Source organism: Euphorbia lathyris, chromosome 1 (genome assembly GCF_963576675.1).
Source record: "Euphorbia lathyris chromosome 1, ddEupLath1.1, whole genome shotgun sequence".
Classification (NCBI taxonomy): Eukaryota; Viridiplantae; Streptophyta; class Magnoliopsida; order Malpighiales; family Euphorbiaceae; genus Euphorbia; species Euphorbia lathyris.
In genome coordinates, this window is record NC_088910.1 from 42,432,385 (window position 1) to 42,454,643 (window position 22,259).

Consider the following 22,259-nt stretch of genomic DNA (forward strand, 5'->3'; position numbering starts at 1 on the left):
TCAGAAATTAATTTTTTCAACAGCCTTAACCAATTTCAACCCACGTTTTGAAGTAGAATCATGGTTCCTTAAAATGTGGATAACATGCCATAAAAATCTCAGCAAAATTACAGCAGTGGAAGATCCTGCTTCTAAACAAGATGAACTATAAAAGGCTTGATCTTTTACTTAAAAGAAAACAACATAACAACATATCAATCTTACTAAGACCTATCCTAATGGATCTCAATCTCAAATCAGAGACCTTAAATATCGTTTGCATAATCTGAAATAGGGACACAATATCTCGTCTTACTTTCAAAATGTTAAGCTCATTAGTGATCAACGGATTGCTCTTCAACATCGTGTGTCCGAAGATGATTTGGTAGAGGCAACATGGGCCTGCTTACAGTTCTTTTCTTCGTGCTTTTGAGGCACGTTTAGAATATGTATTGTTTGATGATTTAACTGGTCTCCTTCCAAGTGAAGAACGGTATAGTTGTCTTAATAATATTTATCGCCGATCTTTTCTCCCTCTGTGCACTATTCTGCGAGAAATAATGGTCAAGTCGAGGTCGAGGATGTGGTTGAGGAGGATTTTTCGGCCATCAATCCAGTCGCCCAAACACTAGCAATAGCGAATATAGGATTGATCGACTGGGGGCCAAATTTACACATGCGTGTATAAAAAAATTTGTTAAATCAAACTCGCCCAATTTTTTTTTTTTTTGTTTTTTGCATATACAGTAAAACCTCTATATAGGAATACACTTGGGGCCAGACTATTTGTATAACAATTGGGAGGTTATTACTAAATAGAGTTTTGTATAATAAAATTTCTCAACACATAAAATTTTAAATTTTTATCATAGGCATGTATGGTTTATATATAATGTATAACAATAGACATTAATGGAACAAATTAAATATTTAGAATTTCAATTTAGAGTTTAGGTTTGTAATATATAGATAATTGAAAGAGTTTTATGAGAAAAATGTAAACATCAATGAGAATACTAAGGCCATGTTTGGGAATTAGCTGTTAGCTGTTAGCTGTTAGCAGATTACATTAGATGTTAGCTGTTAGCTGATTACATTAGCTGATTTGACTAGCTGATTTGATTAGCTGTTTGTGTAGACCTGTTTGGTAAAAATTAGCTGATTGATAATAGCGGTTTGTGCAAAAAGACGAATAAAGGCATTAATTTTGGCGCAGGAGAAGATGGAGTCTATCTATTAGGGTTAAAGAAGTCCATTAATTTTAATATTGCAAAACGCTAATTGAAAAAGCTCATTTTAAGAGCTTTTTCTAAATTAGCGTTTTCATCCCAAAACTCTCTTCCAAACCTCTCTCCACCAAACACTCTAATTAGCGGTTTCAGTGGTCAAACCTCTAAAGTTGGTCAAAACCGCTCTTTTTGTCCCAAAACGCTCTTTACCAAACAAGGCCTAAATATTTATAATTTCAAGTTGTAGTTTGTGTTTCCAACTCATAGATAATTTCAATAGTTTTTAAATATTTTATAATTTAGTTTGAATTCTTAATATATATATATATATATATATATAATTATAATTATTACTATATAGAGACATAGTTTCTAAAGGTGGGACTTGAAAAGTGTATAACAAATAACATTTGAGAGGTTATTCCTATTTATGACTGGCCCAAGTTGGGACCGAGTTTTTTTATAACAAAATAGAGGTTATTCCTATATAAAGTATTCCTATATAGAGGTTTTACTGTATATAGATATTATCATTTCAATAGTCTAGAACCAATTTTGACGTACCACCATAAAAAAAAATTCAATATTAAGCTAGATTTAAACTATAAAAGTAAAATTAAGTCATTGTGAACAAACTTAAAGAAATTTATCGTTTCTCAAGTTGAATTTATAATTAAATACAAATTCAATAAGTTAATTAACCACCCGAACATTAACCGTTTATACTACAACAACAAAAATCGTGTTTAACCAAACAATTATATAATATAACAATTCATAATTTATCAAATCCCCAATCAAATTAAAAATATCAAACTACTGTATCAAATTATAATTTTGACATTTTGAAGGTGCTAATTCAGCAACCAGTAAATTTTCTTGAAGACAAGGGACGGCCAAATGGCCCCATGTGTCCGAAAACTAGTACCTCTCCTTCTCTTAGTGGTTTTCCTTTATAGCGAGGTAGCTTTATATATAAGAAAGAGTTTGTGAAACTAAATATTATATAATAAAGAAAAATTATATATGTCATCTAACCCATTTATATAGGCTAATTATATAGTTAATGAATATTTTTTTTCTTTTATCGTTAAACATAATTAATAAAAAAATATAGTATAATAGTATTTTAAATGAAATTAAATGATTAATGATTAATTTCAATAATATTCACACCAAGTTTCTTTCAATTTATTTAATTAATTATGTAATTCATAATGTAAAAATTACATTAATATATAATAATTAATAGAGAAGTACAAACTTAAACTTAGAGTCTAAATGTATTCATCCCTAAATAATAGGAATAAATTTATTCCCTTATCCCATTGTAATGTGATTTTTCTGAATATGATTGTTTTAATATTAACATATTGATATTTGTTGGAACAAATTAAATTCAAAGACTTGTCTTTTGTACTATATAAAGCAAAAGGCTGCCAAACCCAAATATTTTCTTTAGGTCTCATCATTTTGCCCACAGACACCTTTTATTTAACAACATTTTGCCCCAAATACTTCGCCAAATTTTAACATGCATGCCAATCACACAGGTCTATATATATAGCCAACATTAATAGTATTAATTTAGAAAAACTGTATTTACCAAAATTATTCTTATATAATTAATTAAAAAATAATATTAAATATAAAATAGTTGACTAGGATTACAGGCTAAACCATATAAAAATTTTAAATAGTATTTTGATTCTAATTTCCTATTATTAGGATTCCAAATCCGTTTTCAATGTCGGAGTTTGAACCAAACGTCTCAAAAAAGAATTAGAGACATTTCGACCAACCAAGAAAATTGGTAAGGAGGCTAGAACCTCCCAAAAAATCCTAGCCAAAATTAATCGTACCGTCTCATTTTGAGGTCCTTCAGTTCCCGATTTGTGTGTATCACCGCTAGAAGATCTCTTACACTTGGAGACTAAGGCCTTGTTTGATAAACCACTTAATTACTTAAATTAAAATGTTAAGCACTTATTTAATTTAAGTGCGTTTGATAAAGGTTCTTTCTCCACTTAAAAATCACTTATTTTGATAAGTCAAAATATTTAACTTAACATTTTAAGTTAAACATTATTACCTAATATTTTTATAAAAATTACATCATTTAATACTTTTAGCACTCATAATATTCAGCACTTAATTCAGCACTTAATTTTCAGTTTTATCAAACAACACTTAATTCTCCGGTTTTGATCACATGGACCTTAATGACCATGCAATATTAGATTTAGGCTTATTAGAATCATAAGGTGGAGATTCAAAGCATCTTGCCGCTTAAATTTAATAAGCATATATCTAACGGTGAATAACCAAATTCAGGTCCATGTGAATATCCATGGTCTCTCCATGGAGGTTAAATTCAAGAATATATATAAAAACAAATTATCAGTATTTCATCATTTGACATGACATGTCTCCATAGATAAATGTTAAAAAAAACAGGCATAATAACAATAATAATTTCCTAGAAAGTTTCTGAAAAAATTCAATGAAAGAAATTTCAGTATTAGAAAGTTCTAAATGAATTTCACAGCAGTTTTAGATTATTTAAAATGATAAGAACATTTTAAATTTAAACACATAAGTTTTAAAAATATTTCACTTAATTCAATAAAATTTCATCCTATATAGCAGTTATTCCCTGAATTTAGTAGTTACTCCCTGACTCTAGTCCAAAAAACTAATTGTTTCTCTCCTTAAAATAAGGGGTAAATTACATACGTGGTGTACAACCTTTACCCCAAATCACATTTTGGTGTACAACCAATTTTTTGTCACACTAAACCGTACGAACTTCGAGTGACCTCCCACTAAAGTGTACAGCAGGTAATTGTGACCGGTCAACGTCGGTCAACCATGCCACGTCATCACTTTACCCCTTTTTCAATTTAAAAACGTTTCCTATTACTAATGCCTTGACCTTTATACCCCTCCTGCTTAGTTTCCCGCAAACTTACCTTGGGAACCGTTATCTCTCCCCCCAAAAAACGATCGGTATTCTTCGTCTCTTCTATTTACTCGATCACTTCGTCTCTTTCACTTCATCTTCTTTATTTCTTTCCTCGACATTGTTTCTCTGAAAAACCCTAGACGACATTTAGAGACAGTTCGTTTCCTTTGGGTAAAGTTGTTCAGCAATTCATCGTCTTTGTATCTTCGTCGTCAAGGGGAAGTGATACTTCGTGCATGTAAGTGAACTCTTCATCGCCGTTTTTATTTTGTATTCATCGTCGTCTGCAAGTTCGTTTTCTCTTCGTTCCGTCTGCGCTTTATGTTATGTCTCCCGTTTCTTTATATTCTTTATATACGAACCCACATGTGGTAAATAAGTCGTGTGTTTTTTTTGGGGTTTTGCAATGCGTAGGACAAAGAAAAGAAGTTGCATTTTTGGTGGTCCAGCATAAAGGAACCGTGCAATGTCCAAAGTAGACAGACCATGTAAGTATTATATGATATGTTAGAGGGTATAATTTAATATTTGTATCATATGTAAAGTAATGACTTTACCCTTTTTTATATGTTTGGTCAATTTAATAATGGGTTTTGCTTGTTTAAAGTGTGTTTGGTGAATTTTTTAATATGTTTGGTTTGTTTAAATGTTTTGTGAATTTATTATGTTTGGTTTGTTTGGTTTGTTTGTTTGGTGAATGTATTAAATGTATTGCATATAAATAAATGGTTATTTATTCTAATGCAGATCCTGAAGATGGATACTTTTGTATCATTCTACATTACAATGGCAAAATGTATAGGAATGGGTATGTTGGGGGTGAAATTTTCATATGGAATGATTGTCACTGGGATACACTTTCTTTGGTGGGAATAGTTGCTAAATTTGTAAGTTTAGAATGTACTGGCACATTTCAATATTACTGGAAGCAATTTGATGAGCACATTAGCAATAGTTTGAAACATCTAGGCAATGACGATGATGTGTATGAAATGGCACTAGCTGGAGTTGAATGCGGTGAGATAGATGTATATGTGAAGCCATTGACTGAAGAGGATATTTTTATAGAGGAAGATGAATTCGTGCATAGTGCAGTTGTGATAGAAGAAATTGATGAATCAACAGACCTCAACTCTCTTGTTGGAACGCATGCTAAAGGTAAGAAGAAAGTGGCAAGGGGGGTTTTATGCCTTGAGTATGGAGAATCTAGTGGTGCGGGTGTTGCTAGTATAGGAGAATCTAATGGAGGTGTGACTGAAGTTGGTGTTGATCACAATGTAGGGGAAAATGACGGTAATGATAATGTTGTAGGGGATAATGTTGGGATTGAGACCATGCCAGAAGAAGGTTTGACTGAAGTTGCTGTTGATCACAATTTAGGGGATAATGTTGGTAATAGGGGAGGTAGTGAAGCAGAAGATGTTAGTGTACATATGGGAGGAGATGACTGGAATTATGTTGATAATGGTGGGTATATGGGAGGGGCTGAAGGTGAAGCAGAAGTTAGTGGTGGATATATGGGAGGGGCTGAAGATGAAGGTGGGCATGGTGGTGATAGGGAAGAAGCTGAAAGTGGGCATGGTGATTATAGGGAAGAAGCTGAAGTTGGGCATGGTGAGGATTGGGAAGAAGCTGAAGGTGGGCAGTGTGGTGATAGGGAAGAAGCTGGAGATGAACCTGTTGTTGGTAATGCACCAAATACAAATCAAGCAAGCACTTCACAAGCAAACCATCCAGCAGAAGAGCCAGATTTTGTTGATCCAGACTATGTGCTTGAAGACAATGATGCAGACTTGGTTGATGGAGTTGAGAATGCTAGGGGTGGTAGACCAAGAACTCGAGCCGAAGTTAGGAGCAGTACTGTTGATCCAACCACAAACTTCGAACTGCAGGACAATTCATCCGAGTATGGAGACTCAGATGCATTGTATTCTGATCGAGACTCTGAAAATAAAGACGTACGTCCTAGGTATCCTGAATTCAATGCAGACCGGGATATGGCAGATCCAACTTTTCAGATTGGGATGCTTTTTAACAATGGAGACGAGTTCAAGGAAGCTTGTAGGCAGCATGGCATCAAGCACAGGTTTCAACCATGGTTTCCCCTAAATACCCCCATCAAGATTGAAGCTGTGTGTAAATCAATGGTGGGTGGGAAAGACAAGTGCCCATGGAGAGCATATGCTTCTAGGGTTGACAGGAGAGATGCAACAAACAAGACAATGCAATTAAAGAGTGGGTTCTTCAAGCATCAATGCAGCAAAGTGCATAAAAATTTTCACATGACCTATAAGTGGATAGGGAAGAAATATTTAGAGAGTTTCAGAAGTGATGCTGATTGGAAAGTGGATGCTATGATTGATGATATATCAAGGGTGATGTCTCTAACAGTTGGAAGGATGACAGCATATAGAGCTAAGCGTTATGCTTTGAAGATTATACATGGTGATGAAAGGAGCCAGTATGACAATATTTACAGGTATGGATCACTCTGTATTGTTTTATTTAGTCAACATTATAACATGTTTTTATCATTACATGTTGTAACTTGTATTGTTTTCTAATAACAGATATAGAGCAGAGATTCTAAGATCAAACCCGGGCAGCACAGTGACAGGGAGATGGAAGGATGGGAAGTTTGTGGGGATGTATGTTTGTTTAAATGCTCTCAAGTTAGCATTCAAAGCAGGATGCATAAAACTCATTTCACTGGATGGCTGCTGGTTGAAGGGGCTATATGGAGGACAACTGCTATCTGCTGTTGGCATTGATCCAAATGATTGCATATTCCCTGTAGCATATGCAATGGTTGAGAATGAAAGTAGAGAAACATGGAATTGGTTCTTGGACCTGCTAGCAGGAGATTTGGGAATTAACAACAGTAGTCAGTGGACATTCATGTCCGACAGACAAAAGGCAATCAACATACCTCTATATGCTGTGAAGCTTGCGATGAATACCATATTTAACATGTCTGCTAATTTGCCAGGGACTGATTGGGGCAGTTGAGATGTTGTTCCCAGATGCAGAACATAGGCTGTGTGTACGTCATATGTACACCAATTTCAGGACCAAATTCAAGGGGAAAGAGCTAAAGGATTTGTTGTGGCATGCTGCAAGGGCACCATACTTAGCCAAACACGTTGAATGGCTGAATAAGATAGAACAAATCTCACCTGATGCAAGGGAATGGTTAAGACAGAGGCCAAGTGAACATTGGTCTAGGGCTTGCTTCACATCTAGGTATTACCTTGTTGATTCAGGTCTACAGCTTCATAATTGAGCCAACCAATGGCATGGATATGTGGCCAGATGCAGATGCAGCAGTACCAACTGAACCACCATCTCTAGTAAGAACAAAACGTGGACGAAGAATAAAGGCAAGGAGGAAGGAGGCAGAGGAATTAGAGGAGGCAGCTAGGAAGGGAAAATTAAGTAGAAAAGGAAACATGTACATGACATGTAGGAAATGTGGAGGTAAAAATCATAACAAGCGGACATGTACATCTCAAGGACAATCTTCAAGTGCCCCACAGGTAATCTCAAATTGTATTATATGAGTTGTATATCGATCTGAAGTTCTGAATTGTTATAATTGATATGAAGTATATGAGCTTGCTTGCTTATTTTAGCCTAAGAGGAGAAGAACTAGCACACCCACTCAATTTAGTGCTCCAAGACCAACTACACAACCTACAACAGTGCGTTGGATGATGCATGTAAGTGTATATGTGGAGGACTGGTTTTCATGCAATATATATTGGTGGTCACTATTATTGAATCGATGTTTGCTTGTGTTATTGTAGGGTGCAAGTCAAAGCAATACAACTGGTGGAGGACAACAGAATCAGGGCTCAAATACTGGTGGCAGACCTAATGATTCTCGTCGTTGATTGTTGATTCATTTTGTTGCTTTTTGGAACATGTTTTTGTTGTACCAATCTTATTGTGTACATGGTTATGGTTGGGGAATATGTTTTTTGTGTAATGTGCTACATGTTTTTGTTGTTGCCTTTCAATGGGCTGTAAATTTTTGAAACTCGTTTTTTGGTATGGTACCAATATATATATATATATTGTACTGTTTTTAAGGCACTTTCAATGCAAATGATGTTTTTAGGCACAAGTGATTTTGTATGCGTTGGATGTTTTAGGCAATTATAGTGCAGTTTTTAGGTAAGGTGCAAGTGCACTTTGTGCCTTTTTTAGGTATGATCCATTTGTAAGCACTTATAGTGCAAATGCTGTTTTTAAGGTAAGGTGCAAGTGCACTTTGTGCCTTTTTTTAGGTATGATCAATTTGTAAGCACTTATAGTGCAAATGCTGTTTTTAAGCACTTATAAAGCAAGTGTCTTCAATGATATATAGAAATAACAAAGTCTAAATACAGCAAATTAGAGTACGTTAAACCAGATTGCAAATTTCATAACAGATTTCCAAAAAGCGTACATTAACACACGGATTGCATATTTCATAACAGATTTCCGCAAAGAGTATATTAAACCTTAAAACATTTCTAACCCAACAACAATTTGGAAATGCAGCAAGCAAGCACAACAACACAGAAAATCCCAAGCCAGTTGCACAATTGTCCTCCTTTGTCATTTCTATCCTTCTCCTGCGGAATTAGTGTTGCTCCTTGCTCTGTTCCTCGTTCCATTGCCATGTCAAATTCCATGTTTCTTTCTCTTTCACAATTCTTCAATCTCTCACACTCTTTCTCAATTTTATCTAGTTTCCTCAATAATCCAATGATGACAGATTTTGCCCTTTCGTTCATTGGAGGGTCCATCCACTTAAAGAACTTACATGCATTTCGAGTCTGGCACAGAGGAGGAAAAATTAACAGGGCATTACAGAAGAAATCAAGCACAGAATCAACGCAACATTTTTTTTAAACAAACGACTTACCCCGAAGTTTCTACAGTTGAAGTATCTTCTCCCTGGGTTTGAATCACTCCAAGAAGTTGCCATAGGGGGCTTCAATCCCACAATGGCAATACAATCCTCCGCCAAAGTTCTGGACAGTTCGCGAAGAAGATGAGGAAGGCATAATCGGTGCTTTTTTTTTTTGGGTATCGCGATACTTCCCTTGCGATTTTGAAGATTAGGGTTTTTTTTCATGCAGTTCTTCCGATGAAGACCAACAATGTAAGAAAGAGGGAGGAAGACGCAATGTCAAGCGAGAAAGATGAAAGGATAGAGGAGAGAGGAGAGAGAGTCGTTTGGGTTTTATGATTTGTGCGGGAAACTAAGCAGGGGTATAAGTGTAATTGCATATTTAATAGGAAACGTTTTTAAATTGAAAAAGGGGTAAAGTGATAACGTGGCATGGTTGACCGACGTTGACCGGTCACAATTACCTGCTGTACACTTTAATGGAAGGTCACTCGAAGTTCGTACGGTTTAGTGTGACAAAAAATTGGTTGTACACCAAAGTGTGATTTGGGGTAAAGGTTGTACACCACGTATGTAATTTACCCTAAAATAAGCTACTGAATTTATTTAAATAACCTACTCCAAAATAAAATTTGCCTACAATGATATATTGACCCCCTGTCCTTTTAAGCAAATTTAAAAACCTAACATAACACTGAGAGCCAATCAATATTTCAGAGAACTGGTGGTATTATATATAGCCTTTATCAACATATGCTAATCAAATTATGAAACATGCAATACCAAGAGGGAACTCTGATTGAAATTAATTAGCATACATCAAATTCTACACAGATTATGAACATGAGCTAACAAATTTTCAATGACTAGATGGTTGTTTTATGCACAGAAAAAGAAAAGAATAGGTAATATGTAGCTATTATCTGCAGTTGCACATCAAATTTCCAGTCTATTCTATGACAGTACAAATTCATACAATAGCAGATTTAACGACTGTAAGTTCCTTCACTAAGCTATCATCAAAATTTTGTATCTGACTGAGTATCCTTCCACTCCTCAAATCCTTTGGTTAGAAAATACAAGTTTCTCTTGTTGGACGAAAATCTCTCCACAACATATCCAGGCACTCAAGCATAAACAATATCATGGATTCTTCTTTTCTTTTTTGTCTTGATCCATTTCATCTATATCATCCCTACATAAAAACCAGTTATGCATGTATTAGTTTACACAGGCATGAAATACTTAGCAGACAATTTTATACAGTGATCATTTTCCATTCTCCCCTGTTCTCAAATAATCAAGTCACGTCAAGGAAAAACATATTAATAGATCCAATACTAGTGCACGATTTTCTAAGTATTACCTCATCTCAACTTTTACTGCAGCTGAATAATTTCTGTTAAAACTACCAACCCGGGGCCTCTCTTCCTCGTCAGGATCAGACTCATAACCCTCACCATTCCAAATGCGTTGTTTAGGTCTTCGATCCATCTTTTCTTCAGGCTACATTAAATAAAGTCTGCAACGTTTAATATAAACTAGGATATTCTTGAAAGAACCATAGAAAATGTGTAGCTGGCTAACCTCTTCTGGAGCTTCAGTTACAGGCGGTGTTGTCTGAAAAGGTACACTGGGAGTATGAGGTAGTTTAGTGAGTTGCTCCAGTAGTAAGGTCCTGAATAAATGGCACGTTGGAAAATTGTTAAAACAAAAGGGTGAACCCAGAAATAGTAACTACATTAGGACAAATAAGCCAATAACAATAAGTATGATATATGAAAAAGTTTCATGATGAAATTGCATATACAAGAATTAGAAGGACCAATAAGCCAAATGTATTTATTATACACAAGAACAACAGCAACAATCAATCAATAGTTAGTTCAACTAGTTGGGGTCGGCTGCATGGGTTCTTCTTATCCATTCGTTCATGTTCATTGTAAGATCGTCTCAAACTGAAAGATCTAACAAACATGCATGATTCATATAAAAGAAACAAATACAAGCTGAAATTACACATTTCTATGCATGAGGACATGTTCATTGGATGTACAAATGCTATGGTTGAAGTTTTCAAGGAAGACTCTGGAAGTGATGGGAACAGGATAACAATTATTTTCCAGATGAACCCCAACTTCCTGGGTTTGTTAAGTCCTTAATTTACAAATGGAAACTTCATACACTATGTAGAAAACATTAAGCCAAAGTAGAAGCTGCAGGTCTTGTCCAGAAAGATAATTGGCAGCATTTTATCTCACAGAGATCCATTAGATAGCATCACCCTCCAATGGTAACATGCATTCAGAAAATAAAATAAAAATTAACTGACTATAAATTCATTAGTCAAATGGTTCTATTCTCGCATCACAGAATGACAGTGCCATTTATCCATACAGGGGGGCAAGCTCAATCAGAGGAACACCCTTCAATCAATGGTAATAACTATTGCATATAAGCAATAGTTAATACAATTTATGGTACTTCCTACCCTTCAGCTGTCAAAGAAATTGTTCCCGGCCCTTTTTTTTTAACATAGCAAATCTGACTCTAACTTCTTCAAACAGGCTATTATAGGAGTATAACAGAAGTCATCCATCCATAAATATGGAATTGTATGTCAGTTTCAGCCATTTCTATCTACCAAACTAATATTATTTACTATCGTCTACACTTACTAATTATCGATATTCAGGATAAAACTACTCAGTTTATATTAATTGTTGCAGCAAACATCAAAGTAAATTGCCAGTGTCTATCTCACCTTATCCTCTCCATATCTTTGGGTGAGTTTAGGTTCTCCATGTTGGAAGGTTCGATATGAAGTGTGTAATCTGGGCCAAAGTACTCATAATATTCATTGTAAGGCAATCTATTATCAGGTTCCACCCCAACTGCAATTGCTGTCTGTGGAAGAAGTCATAGAGGACCTCAGGACTTGCAAGAATTGTTAAGGAACTAGCATATGAGAGAGAGAGAGAGAGAGAGAGAGAGCATTGAAAACAACAGACCTCATAGCACCAGCAACGGGCAACATTCCGAATAGTATACCCACCACCACCCAAGACCATCAGAGGAACATTGTAAGACCTAAGAAAACGTAGGCAATCTGCGTGGCCCTTCACAGACAAGTTAAAGCACCCTAACCTATCACCTGTTAATGAATCTGCTCCACATTGGAGTACCACTGCCTCAGGCTGATAAACCTCCATAACTTTTTGAATGATGGGCCGAAATAGACCCCGGAAACTTGAATCATCCATTCCATCATTTAATGGGATATTAAGCGCATAATGCTTTCCATGTCCAGCACCTGTGTCCTTTATGTGCCCTGTCCCAGGAAAGAAATCTCCAAATTTATGAAAAGACACTGTCATTACCCTGTCAGTAGTATAGAATGCCTCCTCAACTCCATCTCCATGGTGAACATCAATATCAACATACAAGACACGCTGCCAATTTTAAAACAAAACACACACAAAAAATCAACAAAATGTATAGTAAGCAATTAAATGCAAAGTAGCGGATGGCAACTGAACCAGGAAACTAGCTAAACTATCACTTTGATACCACATAATTGGTAGAATGCAACTCTAATTCCAACTTCAAAAGTTCTTAACCGCCCCCTAACATGCACATGCCTTTGAAATTTGTAGTAACAGAACTTGGATTCAATAATTTCGGTAAAGAAAAACTTCTAAGTGGATATGCAAACTCATATTCGCTATAATGTTGAAAAACAGATTGAACAACTAACACGAACAGTATTCTAGTAAAAAAAAAAAGACTTAAAGAAACGTATTACCCTGTGAACCTTGAGGAGCTCCAGAATCCCCAATACAATATCATTAACATAACAAAACCCTGATGCTTCACTTTTCTTGGCATGGTGCAATCCACCAGCCCAATTGAGAGCAATATCAGCATCCCCGCGATTGAGCTTGACAGCAGCCCCAATCGAACCACCAGCAGAGGCCTGACAAAAGCCAAACAGCCCATCGAAAACAGGACAATCCTCGCCAACGTTGAATCTTTTGAGCTGTCGATTATATGAAGGGTCCAAATGAGACAGAGGAGAGACGGAAGCGAGGAACTCAACATAGTCGTCGGAATGGAACTTGCGGATGTCAGTGGAAGCAGCGGGAAAGGGGCGGTTAATCTCCATACGACGGTGGAGGGAGTAATGAACGATCAAATTGTGAGCCATACGGATTCGATGGGGCTTCATCGGGTGTCCCTGGCCATAGTAGTAGTCGCCAATCGTCGGTTCGTAGAAGTATGTAACGCGGCGCTTCTTGGCATCGGTGCCGGTGGAAGAGAGGGAGGAGCCACAGGCGGCGTCGCCCATTTCCAAAAACCCTATTAGGTAAAATCTAGCGGTAAAAAGAAAAGAAAAGAGAACTTAATAAGACTGAGACTGTGTACGTGGTAAAATAGTTGACAAATATTCAAAGAGAGCAGAGAGGAGTCTTCCAACCGGAACAATTCACAATTTCAAGTGATGATCCTCTTCCAATTCAATTAAATGTAATTTCTAAAACAAAACTCCCATATTTATTTAGATGTATTAATGATGGAATTAATTGTTACGTTAGGCTCCGTTTAGATGAAGGTTTGACAAGATTCATTAAAGGGATGGATGGTTATTTAGTTAACCTCTAAATCGAAAGTTATTTCAAGGTTTTTTAATATTTATTTCTCATCTAACCATCATCCTAATTTAAACTCCTTTTCAAGATAGGTTAGATAAATGAACTCCGTTCAATGAATCTCCTCTAACCCCAAAACATTGTAGAATAATTAATAGAGCAATTAATTATAAAAGAGGACTAATAGTTACATTAGTAGAATAATTAATATGACAATTGAAGAAACTCTCATATTTAGTAGCATTAATCGCGAAACTAGTGGCAAAATTAATAGAATAATTAATAGGGCAATTAATTATGAAGGAAGCGTAATTCATGGGTCAGTTACTAGGAAAATGACCAAAACGGTTGAACAAACTCCCATATTTTGTGGCATTAATCGTGAAACTAATGGCGACAGTAGTAGAATAATTAATATGACAATTGCTTAGGAATGAGGCATTAAATTATGGGTCAGAACATGAGTCTCAAGAAGATATTGTGGTTATGGAAGTAAAACATAGAAGAAAACAAGATGTTTTAAATGAGGGGAGGAGGCAGTTTCAAATAATAATTTAATTATGGATCCAAAAAACAAGTTTCAGGTAGGCTCTACTCGACAGACCCACCCATCATCATGAGTCTATTAGCCTGTAATTATCGTGGAATGGACAACTCCCGAGCAATTGACGTTTTCATGGATCTTGTCCAAAATTACAAACCATTTATTATTTTTCGTTCTCGTATTGCTGGAAACTTTTCAGTTAAGGAAGCTGAAGCTATTGGCATTCTAGAGGCTCTTAGGTGGATCAACCTCAAGGGTTTGGGTAGTGTGGAGGTGGAGTCAGATGCATTGTTAGTGGTGGAATATATTCATCAAGCATACTTTCGTTCTTCTTATGGTTCAATGATAGATGATTATAAAAGTCTTATTTCTAGTATCAATGACATTTCTGTCAGATTTATAAGTCGTTCTGCGAATGGGGTGGCTCATGCTTTTGTTAGGTCTTCTCATTCTTTGTCATAACTTGTGGAGTGAGGTAATGTCCCTCCAGATTTTATTTTACATTATTCATTGTATGTTGATTTCGTTTGATGAAACTTATTTTTCTTCAAAAAAAAAACAATTTATAAGTGAGAGGTAAATGTAACTAAATAATAAGTAAAGGATGAAAAATAAGCAATATTTATAGGTCAGGGCCAAATGTTACCAAATAACAGATCATAGCCTACAAACCAAAATTTTGAATAGGTCAGAAGCCAAATAGTATTTTAAACTTAATAATTTCTAGTGTTTAAACAAAAGAAAACAATTTACTATCAAAAGAAAGAAGCAAAATAATTAAAAGTATTACTAAAGTCAATAGCACATGTTCTTCCCACTTTCTGTATAGGTACTTTTTTGCTTCCAAAATCAATCTGTGATGAACTGCAGAAAGTGATGAATTCTTTTCGGTGGGCTACAAAGGAGAATGGATCTCAGTGAATTCACTGGTGTGGCTGGGATAAGTTGAGTATGCGTAAAGATCATGGTGGGTTGGGTTTTCAAATTTTACAAGACTTTAATTTGGCATTGTTGGGCACACAGTTTTGGAAACTTATTGATACTCCTAATCTGTTGGTTAGCAGATTGTTCAAAGCTCTCGTGGGTATTTTCTTTCCTCTAAATTGGGCAATAACCTCAGTTTTGTTTGGAGGATCGTATGGAGTTCGATTAAAATTATCCAAAAGGTTATTCGTTGGAGGATCGGGAGAGGAGATTCGGTTTCAGTATGGTATGATCCATTTGTTGAAACACCTTTCTACATGATTTTGATTTGACAAAATTATCTAAGTTAATCCCATAATTAAGATAATTAAATTTAAGTGCTTTGATTTAATTGTACTAATGTGTTTGTTCAATGTTGAGTATAATTATAAATAAGAACAAAAATAAAAAGTAAGACAGAATGAAGTCAACATGAGCCACATAAGCTGAGTAGAACACAACTCAGCATAAGAAAAGTCTTCTTCAGAACAAACGCCTGAAGATGAAGCTGACCGAAGAAGTTGAGTAGAACATAACTCAGCATCATAGAAGAAAAGTCTTCCTCAGAACTAATGTTTAAAGACGAAGCTGACCGAAGAAGTTGAGTAGAACATAACTCAGCATCATAGAAGAAAAGTCTTCCTCAGAACTAATGTTTAAAGACAAAGCTGACCGAAGAAGCTAAGTAGAATGTAACTCAGCCTTGTCAAAGATAAAGATCGAAGGCAACGTCAATTAAGTCAAGCTGAGTATTCGACAGGACAACACCAATGATCCGTTAACTAGAAGACAAAACCCGACAAAGATCTGCACCAATTCAGAAGCCTCGGAATTGCGCAAAGAGACCTTTTCGAGACGCATGGATCAACTGGCGTGTTGCAAGAAGACAAACCTGGCGCTAGAAGACGAAATCTGGCGCAAGAAGACGAAACTGGCAAGCCTGGCGACTGCCAATTTCAGACGACAGGATTGGCCTGCAAATCTGTATGCTGACCAATGAATGACGCACGAAGACCATTTGAATTCAACAGATATGTGCGAATTCAAATGATTGAAGCATCAGATTCCACTATAAAAGGACAAGTTCATCACTTGGATCCTTTGCCGATTTACAAAAAGAAAAAGCAAGTACAGACAGAAAAGAAAATCATCACAAGAGTGAAAATCCAAAAGAGAAGCTGTCTGATTAGAAAAAGCAATTTCTTACACCCAAATCCAATCTCTGTGTAAAAGTCTAGAGTGAATTTGTATTCATCTAAAGTGTTCTTCATCTAGAAAGAACAAACTTGTATCAATTGTAAAGATTGAGAGAGTGGTGCTGAGTACTCGGTTTTAGTACTCATCGGTAGAGAAAATCTGAGTGTTCGGTTATAGCGCTCAGTAGGATTGAGTAGACGAATAGAGGATGATACTCTTGCATACTCAATTGCTTTGTAAACGGTTTGTGCTCTACCTTTAAAGAGCTCAGTAGTGGATTGAAAAAGCCCGGAAGGATTCTGGGGACTGGACGTAGGCGGTGAGGCCGAACTAGGATAAGACTGCTGAGTAATCTCTAACCCTTTCTTTCAATATATATATGTATGTGTTGCTTGCTTAAATAACTCAGGATATAAATTGTATAAGGTGACACTGAGTAATCAGAGTGCTGAGTTGGAAGCTGACCTTAAGTGTTAATTCTCAACTCACAAGTAAAACGGTTCTAGTCAGCCTCTGACTAAAGCTGTCTTACATCTCGCTCAGCCTTGCTGACCAAAACTGAGTAAGGTTGTTTAAAGAATTAAATTAAGTCAGCATAATTAAGCGAAAAAGTTACATTAGTTCCCAACCCCCCCCCCCCCCCTTGGAACTAATTACACGGGACCAACACCATTGTTAATAAATGAAGAAGGTCGTCACATCACCTCAGTTTGCACTAATGAAACCAAAGATGTGATGGTTTCTCATCTTTTTATACCAGGAATTTACTTTTGGAATCAGAGTAGATTGGTTGAATGGTTCTCGCCTCGGAAAGTCGACATTATTTCTAACATGGGGGTGTTTGCGGCAACTAGAGATGATAAGCTCATTTGGCATTTTTTCAGAGATGGTTTGTACTCGTCTAAATACAGTTATCGTTTGCTTGAAAATACACGCACGGGGAATCTGAATAGTGCGGGTTGGAGTCTATTATGGAGCTTTCACATTCCAGGTAAAATCAAATTGTTTATATGGAAATTATGTGCTAAACTATTGCCTTTTAGGCCAAGATTGATACAAAGGTAGGTTATTATTTCGAGTAATTACTTATTATGCTCATCTGATATTGAACATGGTTGACATTTATTCTAGGGCTGTGATTATGCCAAGGCGTGTTAGGAAGTGGCTGGTTTGCAAGCTCCTGGATTCGAATGGGATTGGATGGAGGACTGGGTCTTGCATATGCTGTCAAAAGTGGATAGAGAGGAAGCGATTAGGTTTGCTGTTATTTTGTGGGAAATAGCAACGTAAGGCTAAGCTGTGGATGGGAAAGTGTCGGTCTTCCATGACTGCTGTTACAAGTGCCGACCGTTTTATATCAGAATGGAAAGATGCGTGGAAGGAGGGGGCTGGTAGAGTTTGGGATGTTCGATGTGAACTTGGACAGACGGTGGTCCATTAGCAGAAGTCAGTTGTTGGTTATGTTACGTGTAATGTTGATGCGACCATATTTCAATCAGTGAATAATTTCGATATGAGAGCAGTTCTTCAGGGCTGTACCAGTAATTTTATTGCATGTTGCATCTCTTTTGTGGTAGGTAGTATTCAAGTTTCGCTATCTAAGGCATTAATTCTTTGTGATGCGATACTTTTGGGTAGTTTCACTCCACTTTCAGAAAGTTTAGTTCAAGATTGATGCCAAAGGGATGATTGATCGCATTTCAATAAAGGTCTATGATATTACTGAGTTTGGGGTTGTTATAGAAGAATTCAAAATTTGTTACTTATCTTCCCATATTGTTCTGTGGCTTTTGTCCCTAGATTAGCGAATGGTGTGGCCCATTCGATGGCTCGTCATTCCCGTTCCAATTATAATTTCTTTAGTGATGTTGTTGCTTCTAGTTATTTAGATGATGCTTTTTGTACTGAAAATATTTTCATTTGTTAATTGAAGGCTTCAATGGAGAAGCCTAGTGGATTTCTCTAACCTCTAAGGGACGGGTAATGAACCCGGATCTAATCAATAAGTAAATCAACAGATTTAGGCTTATCTCTTGTAGCACAGATCCGTTGAATAGCAGTAGAAGTAATTGACCTTGGCTCCGTATCACCGATCTAGGAGGTTACCACACCAAAGGAGTAATCACCATTGATTCACTAACTAAGAACGAAACTCAAAAACAAAGGGAGAAAGAGGGGGCGCATAGGAGAGAGAGAGAGAGAGAGAGAGAGTCTCTATCTTATGTTTCTTGACGTTAGGTTTTTAGGGTCCTTAGCTATCTATTTATAGCTAGGTTAAACCTTAACCCTAATCTTAATCCTATTTGTATTAGGTTACGGATGGGCCATAAATGGATCAGTAAATGGGCTAAGGCCCATTTACTCCATTTATCCCTACATCTCCCACTCGCACATAAGAGAAACATATTCCATCACTTTATCTTATTCATACTCGCAAATAGTTCGTGCGACCGACATACAATCGAGAACTCAAACGTTGTATACTCGTTGGAGATATACAACCTCTCGAATTATGCATGTAATTAAGAAATGGTATGCTTTATCCTAGGCTTTATATCACATCTACTGTAATTGTCATTATCTCAACAATTCATCTATATTCACAGGCGTGCACATATGTACAACTATCCGGATTTGCGAAATATAGGACTACTAGATGTGAACTTGATAGAGTCTTTCCCTCTTACTACGTTCTTTTCATAATAATTCATTTTACTTGCCCAATTGGCCCTTATTCGAGCTGAATTAGTACCTAGCTTGAGGGCATCCTTCCAAAGTAGCCAAAATGAATTACACTTCTTGAACTAGTTAAGGGTATCAAAGATAACGTTTCGAGAAAAAACTTGTTTTTCACGTAGAGAATCTCACGCTAGGAAAAAGTGAGATTGTCCTTTTTCCATCTCTTGGTCACAAAGTACACATGGCATGAAAAACATGTGATATAGTGTTCTAATCCTTCCATTTGAAGAAAGTGCATGTCTATGCTTAAAACAACAGCATACGAAGGCTTCAGTTTCGATGTGCCATACCATCTAACCTTAGTCTATCTCATTATAGGACTACCTTCGGCTATCTAAGACATGTTAGTTAGAGTGTAACATAGACTCATCATTAGGGCCAGAAAAAGTCCGTGCTCACAACAGTTACTTCTGGATTGGAACCTCGAGCGTCAGGTTCATTGTTATCTCGACCTATGCTCTTCAGGACGATTCACTTGGCTGCACCATCTCTTCACACCGGAGTTGGATTTGGAATTGGTTCGGCCCTCAATGGATCAAATGCTTTCTCTGGCTGGTTTATAAAGGAAAACTGCTTACTAATGCTGATAGATATCGCCGCCACCTCTCCCTAACTAGCTCATGCGCTATCTGCAACTTTGGTGATGAGAACTCGATCCATATCTTATGAGATTGCCCAAAATCCCGAATGGTTTGGCTTCATCTCTTCAATCCTAACTTGTTTTATCCTTTCATCCAAGAAGAGGCAGACTCATGGCTTATGTCGAATTTAAAGTGTTCTTCATTATGGTTGGGGATAGAGTGGAAAGTCTTCTTTAGGATCGTTTGTTGGTTTCTTTGGAGGAATAGAAACTCGGAAATTTTTGAGCATAAATCGAAGACTTGGTTTGATCTCTGTTAGAGTATAAAAGCCTTTTGCAAAGAGGTCAAATAGGCTAATAACTGTCTGTTGAGAGACGCCTAGAGCCAGTACCCTCTTAAGGCTGGACAGTTAATCTCGTGGAAGAGACCGAGAGACCAATGGCTCAAACTCAATGTGGATGGGGCCTGTAAAGGCCACTTTCTCCGCGCTTCTGCGGACGGGTTGATTCGAGACCACGATGGTAGGTGGATCACGGGCTTTGCCAAAAATATTGGGTCTTGTTCCATCACTAAGGTCGAGCTTTGGGGAATTTATGAAGGTCTCTCGCTTGCTTGGTCTAAGGGTCTAAAATTTGTGGAGGTGGAATCCGATAGCCAAACTGTAATCAACCTTGTGGAGGGAAAGGATCTTAGTCCAAATGAGTTTCATAACTTAATTGACACCATTAAGGAGCTGCTGAACCGAGATTGGATGGTGGTGATATCTCATACTTACCGTGAAGAAAATAGAAGTGTGGACCGATTGGCTAACCTCGCCTATGATCTCCCGTTGGGATTGCATATCCTTGATCAATCCCCCAGTGTAATTCATGAAATCCTTTTCCAAGACGTTTTGGGCTTCTCCTTCCCCAGGTTGTGTTAGGCTACTCTATCTTATTAGAAAAAAAAACCACGACAATAAAACAATGAATTCAGGATCACATATACAGTTTAGTTCAAATTGAAATTTAGGTATCCAACTCTTTTTATTAAGTTGGAAATATTTGTGAAATTAGCTCAAGTATACAAATATTGATAACTTTAGATTAAATTGATACCAAAATTTCAATATCCCACAAACTTTAATTCATAAAAGAACAGTGAAAGCCATTTTTCTTGGTTCCTCACCTCAAAATCATCCCAAAAAACTTGAGAAGAAACGATTAAATATATGCAACAACTTGTCCTGCGGCATGCAAAATTTAAATGTCCATTCAATTTCAGTTGCTTCTTCTTGAGCTCTCCAAGCCCCATCAAACTCTTTCAAGAATCAAGCAATTGCATGCTTTGGTTACTAGAACCCATCTCCTCTATAATGACCCATTTTATGCAACTAAGATTCTGAGATTCTATGCTATTAGCAATCACCTTCCTTCTGCTCGCAACCTGTTTGACAAAACTCCTCAACGTAGCGTTTTCCTTTGGAATTCCATTATTCGAGCTTATGCCAAATTCCATAGTGATAACCCGCGAAGCCCAAAACGGGTTATATTCATTTCGCAAGCCCAGCCCATATTAAAGCCACATGGGCTAAGATTGGACGGGACCCGAATGAAGGAAGTGGGCGCAGCGAGTAAACCGCCCCGAATTCCTAAACGGAGCGTCAAGACTCCCACTCAGAACCACGTTCGTTGCCATGAAAGCCACGAAAGGGACATGGCCTAAAAAGGGGTAACCGCCCTCAGAACGTGGCCCACTAAGGAGTAACCGCCCTCGGCGGTTACCCAAAAAACACCTATAAAAGGCCTTAAGAATAAGGGGGGAGGTACGTTCACATTTTTTCCCACAAAGCTATTACTAAATTATAGACTCATTTTTACAAAAACTGACTTGATCGTCAGAGAGTTTTCCCGGAGATCCTGTCTCCGGTTTTGTTTTGCAGGTAACTCCGGCAAAGAATATCAAAGCGGATCCAGCAAGTTATCATTGGTGCGGTGATCGTGGACCTTTTTTACCAACATTTGGTTAAAGGTACGCGAAGAACATATCAGAACCATCACGAACGACCGGTGTTACCACTAGATCAACCAGTATGAACTCCAGGGGACCACGGATTGCGAATTCGCAACCTGCAAGTACACATCCTGTGGTGCCTAGCTCATCGGGTCCTTCGGGACAATTGAGTCCCTTATTGGAAGTCCAAGTGCAAACTGAGATGGAAATGTCCAATAGTGATTTCGTGCAGATGGCAGGACAAGTCTTGGCTTCGAACATGAGCCAGGCGGCTGGAGATCGAATGATTAATTTACTAACTGCCCTCGCCGAACACAATACCGCCGTGGCGGCTGCTCCTCAAGAACCTGTGGTTATCTCAACACAATCACCGACTATCCCTGTCATATCGGCCCTCCCGCAGCCATCTCAGGCGCCAAATCAAGTGGGCCAGAGTAGTCGCACAAACCCACACAGCCACCCGGGCAACTACTCGCACCCAGATCTCATTACGACGATACATCCGACCTGGCAGCCATCCC

The 22,259-nt window shown here is 37.3% G+C and overlaps 1 protein-coding gene across 1 annotated transcript; it reads right to left on the reverse strand.

The window, feature by feature from the left end:
• Positions 1-9,838: 9,838 nt before the first annotated feature.
• LOC136229970 (histone deacetylase 6) lies at positions 9,839-13,575 on the reverse strand. Its single transcript, XM_066018861.1, has 6 exons — positions 12,879-13,575; positions 12,085-12,525; positions 11,838-11,980; positions 10,661-10,751; positions 10,440-10,579; positions 9,839-10,268 (listed from the first exon to the last, which is right to left on the reverse strand). Exons 1-6 carry the CDS (start codon positions 13,419-13,421, stop codon positions 10,217-10,219), a joined length of 1,410 nt encoding a protein of 469 aa, XP_065874933.1. The 5' UTR covers positions 13,422-13,575; the 3' UTR covers positions 9,839-10,216.
• Positions 13,576-22,259: the final 8,684 nt, after the last annotated feature.